This window comes from Scyliorhinus torazame, chromosome 28 (assembly GCF_047496885.1).
Source record: "Scyliorhinus torazame isolate Kashiwa2021f chromosome 28, sScyTor2.1, whole genome shotgun sequence".
Taxonomy (NCBI): Eukaryota; Metazoa; Chordata; class Chondrichthyes; order Carcharhiniformes; family Scyliorhinidae; genus Scyliorhinus; species Scyliorhinus torazame.
Genome location: NC_092734.1, coordinates 23,099,551 through 23,112,513, shown reverse-complemented (window position 1 = coordinate 23,112,513; position 12,963 = coordinate 23,099,551). Strand labels below are relative to the sequence as shown.

Here is a 12,963-nt window from a genome sequence, read left to right as displayed (position 1 = left end):
ACAGCCTGCCACTGCACTTTTGGCTCCAGTTCAACATTTTTTCTTGAAAAACAGCATCACTGCTGCCTGTGCTACTGCTAGATTGGCTAAGTGTTCTAATAATGCAGTTTTCCACAATCACATGATATAGGAGCAGGCACCAAGAGTGTGGCTGCCAAACAGCATAAATCATCTGCCCAAAGCAGTTTATTTTGCAAGCAGATCGAAGACTAAAACCCAAGGTGGCTGCATTCTTTCACTGATGTAGCAAAATATTAACAAACCATTCAAGCGACAACAATATTTATTGCAGCAAAATCGCAAATACAACATTTATATCTTTACATGATTTTGATACGAGGCAGAAAATAAATTATAGCAGGAGCTGTAAAATGATTGTTGCAGTGTAGGCGAAAAGTTCCAGATTGAAGAGGAAAATTAATGCTTTACTAGCACATTGAAATGCTTTTATCTTCCAGTATGTTAAATCCCATTTTATCCCCAAATTGCATTATAACTGATCTTGCAAATAACCTGGTTATCTGTATGCCTAGATTGGGGACATTAAGCAAGGGTTGCCGATGTATGTACAACATTCTGATTTTTTAACATATATTTGACATTTTTGAAGTGTCAATCTTTTTTTCCCTCTTGATACCAAGATCGATTAAGGTTGTCCAGAACACAGCAGTGAGCATTAACAAGCTCCAGGCAGTAGAAAACATTAACACTATGGTCCTCCAGCTGAAAGAAACTGAAACATTATTTTCAATGAACTCACTGTATAATCAATTGTCACACTTAACACCAGCTGCTCTATTCTCAATGATCAAGTAGCTTTGCTGCAGTGAAGGGACACACGAGCATACAATCAAAGAGACCAGCTTCAAAACTATAACCACTCACACTTTGTATTTGCCAGATGTGTCAGAGTCTCTATCTTTAGATCATGCTAAGATATACTCATGACACTTGAGGTTATATATAATTCTCCCTGGCTGCACTTTACATTATTGTGGCACAGGAGCTCCCACCGCCTGACATCATGTGACAGTACCATGCAAAAACAGGATTTGAAGCAGATGTTACCACAATACACACTAAGATAATTAGCAGATGATGCCTGGAAAGGAGAGCATAGGATGCCAACCTTCCACAATTTTTTAATGTCAAAACTAATGCAATAGAGAAGCAAATGATTGAGAAATAGCAATTCAGCGCAATCTATTTCCTTCAATAGGATTGCAGCATTCTCCTCTAAATACTTGCCATTAACCCCTTTCAGCGCCACTGGCGAACGAGACAGCTAGTTTCAGTACTGAACAAATGCCTACATTCCCAACAAGTTATCCTTCACTTGCTCTGACAGTTTTTGGCTCCTGAATATTGGCATAATTGCCATCGTCCAGCTTGACTGGGTTCCTCCAATGAGTCTCTGGAACATTAATTTAAGCAGATACGGGGCTATTTTAAAGCAAGGGGAGGTGATATAAGAGTTAGCCAGATTTAAAACAAAAAGATGGAGCAGGTAGTGAAAGACAGTTGATCGGAGGTAAAGGTTCAATTATATAAATTGAACAGGCATGTGACGCACTAGCAATTGTGCCTATTATACTGCATAAGCTTCATGGCTAACTGATCTAATTTCTCCACATCACTGACACAAGCCAATTTTTAAGGACATATTCAAGTTTTGACGTAATGGTAACTTTGATTGAAATCCTTTCAATTACTTATTAACGGAAGTATTTTCCTTCCAACTGACCAGAAATCTCAGTATGCGGTTAAGAGAAATGATCAACATTCTTTTCTTGTCACTTTTTGGTTCTCTGCAACACAAACTATTTCCTAGCTACAAGTTTACTCTTGGATGTTTGACGAATTACAACCAGCCAATAAGAAATGTACGGGGTCTGAAGAAAACGCCCCGATGCAACAGCTACGATTGGCTTTGGTGATCCTGGACCAGTTGCGGCCCTGGACGCTCCAAACGGCAACAACAACGGTGCTGGTCAACGGGTACAAGACGCCATGCCTGATCGACTCTGGGAGCACGGAAAGTTTTATCCACCTGGATACGGTAAGACGCTGTTTTCGTTCCATTCGTCCGAGCACCCAAAAGATTTTCCTGTCAGCGGGATCCCATTCCATAGAGATCAAAGGGTTTTGCATCGCGAACCTAACGGTGCAAGGGAGGGAGTTTAAGAATTATCGGCTTTATGTCCTTCCCCAACTCTGCGCTCCCACTCTCTTAGGGTTAGATTTCCAATGTAACCTCCAGAGCCTAACGTTCCAATTTGGTGGCCCAATACCCCCACTCACCATCTGCAGCCTCGTGACCCTCAAGGTTGAACGCCTTCCTTGTTTGCGAACCTCACCCCGGATTGCAAACCTGTCGTTACTAGGAGCAGGCGATACAGCGCCCAGGATCGAACGTTTATCCGGTCTGAAGTCCAGCGGCTGCTGAAGGAAGGCATAATCCAGGCCAGCAATAGTCCCTGGAGAGCCCAGGTGGTAGTTGTGAAGACCGGGGAGAAGCAGAGGACGGTCGTAGACTATAGTCAGACCCTCAATAGGTACACGCAGCTAGATGCGTACCCTCTCCCCCGCATATCCAACATGGTCAATCGGATTGCACAGTACAAAGTCTTTTCCACCGTGGACCTCAAGTCCGCATACCACCAGCTCCCCATCCGCCCGAGTGACCGCAAGTACACGGCCTTCGAGGCAGACGGGCGGCTCTACCATTTTTTTTAAGGGTCTCATTTGGCGTCACGAACGGAGTCTCGGTCTTCCAACGGGAGATAGACCGAATGGTTGACCAGCACGGTCTGCGAGCCACGTTCCCATGCCGCGACAATGTAACCATCTGCGGCCATGACCAGCAGGACCACGACGCCAACCTCCGCAAATTCCTCCAGACCGCTAACGCCCTGAACCTCACCTATAACGAGGAAAAATGCTAAATTAACACCAACCGTCTGGCCATCCTGGGATACGTAGTGCATAATGGAGTGATAGGCCCCGACCCTGAACGCATGCGCCCCCTTATGGAATTTCCCCTCCCCCACTGCTCCAAAGCCCTGAAATGCTGCCTGGGCTTCTTCTCGTACTACGCTCAGTGGGTTCCCCAATACGCAGACAAGGCCCGCCCGTTAATCCAGTCCACTACCTTCCCCCTGTCGACAGAGGCCCGCCAGGCCTTCAGCCGCATCAAAGCGGATATCGCAAAGGCCACGATGCACGCAAACGCCGAGTCCCTCCCCTTCCAAGTCGAGAGCGACACATCCGATGTAGCTCTGGCGGCCACTCTCAACCAAGCGGGCAGACCCGTGGCCTTTTTCTCCCGGACCCTCCACGCCTCAGAAATCCGCCACTCCTCAGTGGAAAAGGAAGCCCATACCATAGTGAAAGCTGTGCGACATTGGAGGCATTACCTGGCCGGCAGGAGATTCACTCTCCACACTGACCAACGGTCGGTAGCCTTTATGTTCAATAATGCACAGCGGGGCAAAATCAAGAATGACAAGATCTTGAGGTGGAGGATTGAGCTCTCCACCTATAACTATGAGATCTTGTATTGTCCCGGAAAGCTGAACGAGCCGTCAGATGCCCTATCCCGCGGCACATGTGCCAACGCACAAGTAGACCGCCTCCAAGCCCTCCACGAGGACCACTGCCACCCGGGGGTCACTCGATTCTACCATTTTGTGAAGTCCCGCAACCTCCCGTACTCTGTTGAGGAGGTCCGAACAGCCACCAGGAACTGCCAAACCTGCGCAGAGTGCAAACCGCATTTTTTCAGGCCAGATAAAGCGCACCTGATAAAGGCTTCCCGTCCCTTTGAACGCCTCAGTTTGGATTTCAAAAGTCCCCCTCCCCTCCACCGACCACAACGCGTACTTCTTAAACGTGGTGGACGAATACTCCCGTTTCCCTTTCGCCATCCCCTGCCCCGACATGACCGCGGCCACAGTTATTAAAGCTCTCGGCACCATCTTTACGCTGTTCGGTTTCCCCGCGTACATCCATAGTGACAGGGGGTCCTCCTTCATGAGCGACGAACTGTGTCAGTTCCTGCTCAGCAAGGGCATTGCCTCGAGCAGGACGACCAGTTACAACCCCCGGGGGAACGGTCAGGTAGAGAGGGAGAACGGTACAGTCTGGAAGACCGTCCTACTGGCCCTACGGTCCAGAAATCCCGCAGTTTCCCATTGGCAGGAAGTCCTCTCGGATGCCCTCCACTCCATCCAGTCGTTGCTGTGTACCACCAACCCCGACAGGACACCGTCTCACTGCGGGACCTGGCGCCCGCCGGAACCACCCCCCCCCCCCCCAACACCAATCACCCCCTCTCTCCCACCGGTGCACCCCATGGCCGCTCCCTTCCCGGGTGGATCAGTCCTCCTCCCGTGCCCGCCCAGGAGTAAGGAAACAGGGACAAACAGTGCAACGCTCCCAGAGATGACAGTGCCCGAGCCAGCACCACCACCGGGGCTGAGACGATCCACGAGGACGACCAGGGCACCCGCTCGACTCGTGGAATCCGTGTGACAAAACAAAAATCTGCAAATAATTCTGACAAAACCTGTAAATAGTTAACTGTTGAGCTCAATGCATAGCCACTGTATGAAAATAATTCCAGGACTAGCTTTGTAAACCCCTACCACCATGCGACCCACCACCCTGCCGGGTTCCTTTTTAACACGGGGTGAATGCGGTGGTATGTAGGGGTAGTACGGTACCTGTGATGCCGAGAGGCTATTGGTAGACAGACACTGGGTCCTGGTTGGATCTGCCGCCTGCTGGCTCCACCCAGTAAGGCGGAGTATAAGAGCCCGGGTTCTCCCAGCAGCCGCATTCTGTAACTGAGCTGCTGGGGAACAAGTCTTGCTTAATAAAGCCTCGATTGACTTCATCACTTCGCGACTCGTGAGTAATTGCTTGTGCTACACTCAGATTGCGTGATCCTGAAAATGTAACCAAGTTAGCAACACATCAAAATGCATGAAAGTGCTTAAGTGTCTCAGATGTGCACACGCATGCGTGAATTTATTTAGCAACTCCTGACCAAATTATAGAGTAACCAAAATATCTGCTGCTTTCCAATAAAGTTCTTTTTCAAATAAAATTATCCTATGTGAGGAGCGGCAGTGATGGATCTGTATGTGTGAAGGGTATTTTTCAAAAGAGTAGGAATGAACATAACAGGTTGCCCATTACCCTTCCATTCTGCCACAAATCTCTATGCAATTAATGGTCTGCCAAAGAAGCACCTGGGGCATATTGGCCATTAAGAATATTAATAGAAGCGATATCTTTCTTTCTATGCAGTCCACTCAAGGTAACAGTGGGCAACATTTCTCATCAACACCAACTTATTCTTACTCCTTATATCCTGTGTAAAGGCAAAAATGGTCAGCTCACTTACTGATACAAACAGGTTCACGAATGGGCAGAAATATTTCCTGTAAAGGTGAATTGCTTTCCTGAAAATAACTCTATGAAACCCAAAAGAGTGTTTAAGAATAGTGAAAGGTTTCAGGTAACTGAAATGGTTGAGTGCATCCTACTTTGACCAGATGTTTGCGTTATGAAGTGACTTAAGTGGCTTTCCTAACTGCCCTAGCAGGTACTTGAGAGCACAGTAGCAGAAAATTGATCAATGTCAAGCTGAAGAATAGCACAGAACAGTGCTGTTCTTCAGACCAGTATAAAACAGCTAAACATTTATGAAATGAAATTCATTCACAGAGATATAGATGGATACTGCAAATACTACAACAGATAGTTAAATTAATAACACAAACTATTGACTTGACAAACAATATGGCTGTTTTTCAATAGAAAATTAGGTCAGACAATCCACTCTTTGGAAATTCTACCTTGTGCGGCAGTATATCAACAGATTTTCCAAATGGATCTCTGAACAGTCATGTCACTGGCTACGAGTGTTCAAGGATTATTTAGTAACCATAATGTAACCAGCAGGAGCAGAAGGGAGCCTCCAGGCTCAAGAGAGATGTTAGCTAAGTTCCTAGAGGATGCCAAGTGATGAGGATAGCATCCTGAAAGGGGACAATGGTCCTTTGCATGACAGCTATCAGAAAGGGTCTCTTTGATCCATCATATTATAAAACCATAACATAAGTGACCTAGATGATTTGGAACACATATTTCCCAGAAACCAACTCATTGGTGAGTTTGACATGCATAGAAAGGGTGGGGCCTTGATGGCAACAAGCTGACTCAGCTACAAGTGCAATGTAGCAATCGGTACTGAGTCTTTCAGAACTGACCTTAGTAACAAGCATGGGCAGAAATCTACATGTCCCAATTTCAGGATGCTGTACACAGAGGTAACAATGCTGACAGGAGTCAGTGACTATGACATTCCTTGAACAAGTCTAGATCTGAGAAAGGGTGTTCAATATTGAGAAAGCTGAAGCAATTGCAACCCTACTATGCTTAATGATAACTCAGACGGGCAGCACGGTGGCGCAGTGGGTTAGCCCTGCTGCCTCACGGCGCAGAGGTCCCAGGTTCGATCCCGGCTCTGGGTCACTGTCCATGTGGAGTTTGCACATTTTCCCCGTGGTTGCGTGGGTTTCACCCCCACAACCCAAAGATGTGCAGGATAGGTGGATTGGACACGCTAAATTGCCCCTTAATTGGAAAAATTGAATTGGGTAATCTAAATTTATTATTTTTTAAAAATGATAACTCAGACAAAGCAACTATCACCAAATCCTCTTTTTAAAAAATGGTTTTTCAGATCCATTATAACCCTCTGATGAGATAGAACTTTCAAAGTTTCAAAGTCAATTGGCCTGTACTGGCAACTCTTTTTACAGAGAACAATCAAGTTGGATTTTCATTTTGGTTATACATCCACTTGAGGCTTGGATTTGTCCATCCATGTGAGTCTTGGATTTCAGATTTGTAACTAACAGTAAGTTTTTCAAGGAAGCAACTGTACTTTGGAGTACACTAGTGGTAATCAAGTGTCAAAAGCAAAATTGAAACACATAGGGACTAAATCACGACGTACAGATACAGAGAGTAAAGGATAAACAAACTGAACGAAAATAGATTAAAGGCAGAAAATAAGACCAAGAAATAATATCACATATATGATGAAATACTGTTCTATAAAAAACACATTAAACAACAAATAAAAAATTTAATTTAGAAAAACAGTTTACAACTTAATTGCAGCAGTAAGCACGTGAAAATTTAATTCCAGTTCACGGTCCGGGTCAATATTAATCCCTCAATCAACAACACTGAAAATAACGGGCGGCACGATAGCACAGTGGTTAGCACTGTTGCTTCGCAGCTCCAGGGTCCCAGGTACAATTCTCGGCTTGGGTCACTGTCTGTGTGGAGTCTGCACGTTCTCCCAGTGTCTGCGTGGGTTTCCTCCGGGTGCTCTGGTTTCCTCCCAAAGTCCAAAGATGTGTAAGTTAGATGGATTGGCCATGCTAAATTGCCCCATAGTGTCCATAAAGGTTAGGTGGGGTTCCTGGATTACGGGGATAGGGTGGAGATGTGGGCTTGGGTAGGGTGCTCTTTGCAAGGGATGATGCACACTCGATGGGCCGAATGGCTTCCTTCTGCACTGTGAATTCTATGATTCTATGAAGTTACCTGGTCATGGTCACATTACTTCTTGGAGGGGTTTGCTGTGTGCTAGTTACTGCCCCTTTTCCTAGATTACAATGACGATGCTTTAAAAGTACATCCCTGCCTGAAGAGAGTTTTGGAATGTCCTGAGATTGTGAATGGTGCTTTTAAATGCAAGTCTTTCATTTTTTTCTTTACAGTTTGACTGTTGTTTTTTTTCCCCCCAATTTGCAAATCAGTGGTTTGTTACCAAGAAAAGCATATATTCAATACAAATGGAAGCAGGTATCAAAATTCATGCAATAATGTTACACTAAATTGTGAATTCAAAGTGGCAAGATTATGGTTCCATATGTTGAAAGTTTGCCAGATTCTTCAAATTGCTGTGATAATGCCTTAATCCCAAACTGGCCAAAATGCATTAATCTTGCCCTGATTTCTTTGTAGTTACTGAAATGGTTGACCACACCATCCTCCCCTCTCACATCTCTCACCTGATGATCAATTCAGTGGTACTGCACTCACTGATTCCATCGTTACACCTCAGATCATAACGCGGTTTCTAATATTGATTCTGGTCCCACCACTGACAGACCCATCCATGATCCTCACCTCCTCTTTCTGCAGCAAGGTCATTCACAAACATGGACAGCTTTCAAATGTACATTGATGACACCTAGCTCGACCCTCTAACCCTGCCACTGCCTGTGTGTGCTGAGACTGCCTGTCCAATTTCCAGTCTTCAATGGGTCACAATCTCCTTGTTATATATTGGGAAGCTCAAAGGCCACTAATTCAGTACCTAGCAACTAACTCAGACAGAATCAGACCGATTGCAAGCTCAACATCCCAGAGATTCTAACCCCATATCCTTTCCATCAAAAAGAACAACTTCCACTTTGCCCAACCCAACCTTTTTGGCTGGCCATTCAAATTTGCATCCTTGTGTTTAAACCCTCCCTGATTTGTCTCTCTCTCTGGGCCTGTAGCTTCCTCCAGCAGCACAATCTTGATTTGCATAAAATAGCTTGTTGATGTGCCGTAACTCTGAAAGCAACTGCCATTGTTACACCTAATGACATTTCTAAATAGTTATACAAAAACTTTCCATTGTCAAAAAGTACTGCGGGAGCTGGGCAAGACTAGCCTCAGCTTGATGATGCAACAACTCGATAGCTGTTAACATCATAGAGTAACAGAGTCATACAGCACAGAAAAGGTCCTTCGGCCCATCACGTCTGCGCCAGTCAAAAACAACCACCTAACCATTCTAATCCCATTTTCCAGCACTTGGTCTGTAGCCTTGTATGCCCTGGGATCGCAAGTGCACATATAAATTCTTCTTACATGTCATGAAAGTTTCTTTCAGGTAGAAAATTCCAAACTCCCACCACCCTCTGGGTAAGAAGCTTTTCCTCAGATCGCCTCTAAACCTTCTGCCTATTACCTTAAATCTATGTTTCCTGGTTATTGACCCTACGTCAAGGGGAAAAAAGTTTGTTCCTGTCTACTCTATATATACCCCTCAATTTTATTCATCTCAATCATGTCCCCTCGGTCTCCTCTGTTGCAAGGAAAACAAACCAGATCTATCCAATCTCTCTTCGTAGCTAAAACTCTCCAGCCCAGGAAACACCCTGTAAATCCCCTCTGCACCCTTTCCAGTGCTATCACATCCCTCCTGTAATGTGGATTCCAGAACTGCACACAGTATCCTAGCTGTGGCCTAATCAACGTTTTATACAGTTCCAGCATAATCTCCCTACTCTTAAACTCTATGCCTTGGCTAATAAAGGCAAGGATACCATATGTCTTTTTTACAACTGTATCCACCTGCTCTTCTTCAGGGACCGGTGTACATGCACACCAAGATCCCGCTGATTCTGGGTTCTTCCCAGGGTCCTGACATTTATCATGTATTCCTTTGCCTTGTTTGTCCTGCCCAAGTGCATCACCTCACACTTATCCGGGTTGAATTCCATTTGCCATTGATCAGCCTATCTGACCAGCGCGTCTATATCTTTCTGTAATCAAAGGCTACCTTCCTCAATATTTACCATCCCATTAATTTTCATATCACCCGCAAACTCACTGATCAATCCTCCTACATTCATATCTAAATCATTTCTATAAAGCACAAACAACAATGGCCCCAACACTGATCCCTGCGGGACCCCACGAGACGCAGGTTTCCAGTCAGAAAATCACCCCTCGATCTTCACCCTCCGCCAATCAGCCAATTTTGGATCCAATTTGTCAAATTCTCTTGGATCCCATGGCCTCTTACCTTCGCTAAAAGTCTCTCTAATCAAAAGCCTTGCTGAAGTCAAAGTAGACTAAGTCAAATGACCCTCATCTACACACCTGGTCATGTATTTTTTTTTCATAATGGCAGTCAGACATTCCAAAGTATTTCCTTGCACAAAGTACTTGGGGACATTTTAATATGACATTATATATAACGCTATATAAATGCAAGGATTTACTTTTAGTTTTATGTTGAAGTAACACACGAGAACATTTTTTGGAAAATAATCGGGCAGCACGGTGGCCTTGTGGATAGCACAATTGCTTCACAGCTCCAGGGTCCCGGGTTCGATTCCGGCTTGGGTCACTGTCTGTGCGGAGTCTGCACGTCCTCCCCGTGTGTGCGTGGGTTTCCTCCGGGTGCTCCGGTTTCCTCCCACAGTCCAAAGATGTGCAGGTTAGGTGGATTGGCCATGATAAATTGCCCTTAGTGTCCAAAATTGCCCTTAGTGTTGGGTGGGGTTACTGGGTTATGGGGATAGGGTGGCGGTGTTGACCTTGGGTAGGGCGCTCTTTCCAAGAGCCGGTGCAGACTCGATGGGCCGAATGGCCTCCTTCTGCACTGTAAATTCTATGATAATCTATGATAATCAATGCAAAATAGATTGCTGCTAATTGATTAATCAGGGAACTTTACATGATTAGCTTTAATGTGCCTAAGTATGAGAGCAAGCATGGTAAAACACATTGATTTTTACAATATATTTTCTCAGAGTTTCCCAAGATGCAATTACATGGTTTTTGAATCTGTTCAGTTTTCAATTATCACATAAAATACAAGTAAAGCCGATCAGTGTGTTTGACAGCATTTTTGATTCTCGGAGAGCCTTGAATCTGAATAAATTTCTTTGTTGGTCAGTGGATTGAGAACTGGCTTCCACTGGCAGAAACTAATTGTTAACTGTTGTACATCTCTGTGGAGATTAGCTTCTCGTGATGATCTGCAGCAATCAGTGTCAGGACAGTTGCTTTTGCTACCTTCATTCATAGGCTGAAGGTAGGTAGGTGTTGGAGAAATGGTCCACAAATTTGAGGACAATATGAAGACTTTTGTAAGTGTTAGGATTATGGATACAAATGGATGCTAATGAGATGGCCAATGGACATTGCATGAATGGTATTTAACTTTGTTAAATATTGTGTCACGCATGTGGGCAGGACCAATACCAAATATACTTTTATCCTCAGGGTACATAATTGAAGTCTGTTGTGAAAGAAAGATCTGTGTTATGGTATATAATTCTCTCAATGTTTACAATGGTGTGGTGTTAGCTAAAGCAAATAGTATTGGGTTGCACTGTCAGGAGAATTTTACACACAAAATAAAACACACCAATTTGTCCTCTACGGGGCTTTGGTTAGTTATCACTTAAATTACTGCGTCCAATTCTGGTCTCCTCTCAAGATGAGCATTATAGAAGCATTGGAAAAGGATCAAAGAGGGGTCACAAGTAAAAATGATACCCAATTTCAAACTTCCTGACCCAGACAGGTTGTGTCTTTTTTACTTTAGAGATGCATTGATGCATAAGTAACCTGATCAAGGTATTTAAATAATGAAGAGACAAGACAGTCTTCACATCAGACCATTTCAATTGATTAGGTTAGGGAGGACCAGGATCATGCATATAAGTTACAAACGGCTGGAACTAAGTTAGATGTATCAGTCGGTTTCTTTTTCCCCCCACGGACTAGTTGACTGAGAAAAGTAATTGCTGGCTCGTATGTTGATTTGCTAGACATTTTCAAGTGAGCTGGAAGTGTTTCTGGCATAAGCCAAAAGTTAGGTAAAATCCCAAGTAATATGAAGCATGTCAAATATTATCTCCTGGACTGGTCTTGATCATCCAAGGAGGTCAAAGGACTATTTTCAGGAATTTTTCCTCCTAAATTGATCTTGCTTTTAAAAGTCTGTTTTGTTTTTCCTCTCCCAGGCAACTAATTTGTTGTTGGTGTAAGGGTGGGGTTGTTGTTGTTAAATACGATACTTAAGAGACATTGTGTAAGCAAGGCTGGATGGTCCAGTTGCTCCTTTCCTGTCCATCATTTTACATGCTCATATAGAACTCTTTAGGCACCAAGGAACTTTAGATAAATAGCTTTGTTCCATATTTAGCTATTGTGATCGTGGCAAATGTTGCCCATTTTTATTTTCCAATGTTTGATTTTGATTTACAGCAAAATTCAGATACCTGGAATAAGTAAGTTAGGTGAACTGTTTCATTAAAAAAATTAATTTAGAGTACCCAATTCTTTTTTTCCCAATTAAGGTGCAATTTAGCGTTGCCAATCTACCTACTCTACATATCTTTTTGGGTTGTGGGGGTGAGAACCACACAGACAGGGGAGAATGGGCAAACTCCACACAGTGACCCGGGGCCGGCGACGTGAGGCAGCAGTGCTAACCACTGCTCCTGAAGTGTTCCATTTTAAGTTTAAAAATTATTTTTAGACAATATGTAAAGCATACTTACTGCAATATAATATACTTTGGCCTTTTCCACCAACTGCCAGTTTTCCTTCTGGTCCAGATGTCTATCCTTTTTGTAGCAATTTGCTGCTGCCAGTTTCGCGACAAGAGACCTAAAATAGTCAAATGAAGTTAGTTGGTGAATTACTTGAATACTTTAAATAGAAAAATATCCGTCAAAACATGTTTTTTTTTTTAATAAATATTTTATTGAAAATTTTTGGTCAACCAACACAGTACATTGTGCATCCTTTACACAACATTATAACAATACAGATAATAATGACCTTTTTAATATAAACAAAAAACAACAAATAAATAAATATTAAATAACAAAAATGAAAACTAGCCCTAATTGGCAACTGCCTTGTCACAGGCTATACCCCCCCCCACCCCCCCCCCCACCCCAAGTCCTGGGCTGCTGCTGCTGCCTTCTTTTTTCCCCCATCTATCTTTCCGCAAGATATTCGACGAACGGTTGCCACCGCCTGGTGAACCCTTGAGCCGACCCCCTTAGGACGAACTTAATCCGCTCTAGCTTTATGAACCCCGCCATATCATTTATCCAGGTCTCCACCCCC

General features: G+C 44.0%; 1 protein-coding gene across 9 annotated transcripts in view; it reads right to left on the bottom strand.

Moving 5' to 3' along the window:
- Positions 1 to 12,963, bottom strand: part of LOC140403578 (adenosine kinase-like) — a 314,037-nt gene that overhangs the window by 111,556 nt on the left and 189,518 nt on the right. For all 9 annotated transcript variants that reach the window (XM_072491639.1, XM_072491640.1, XM_072491645.1 and 6 more), the window contains exon 6: positions 12,387 to 12,495. In XM_072491639.1, coding sequence (XP_072347740.1) covers positions 12,387 to 12,495 — 109 coding nt within the window. The remainder of the gene's footprint in view (positions 1 to 12,386; positions 12,496 to 12,963) is intronic.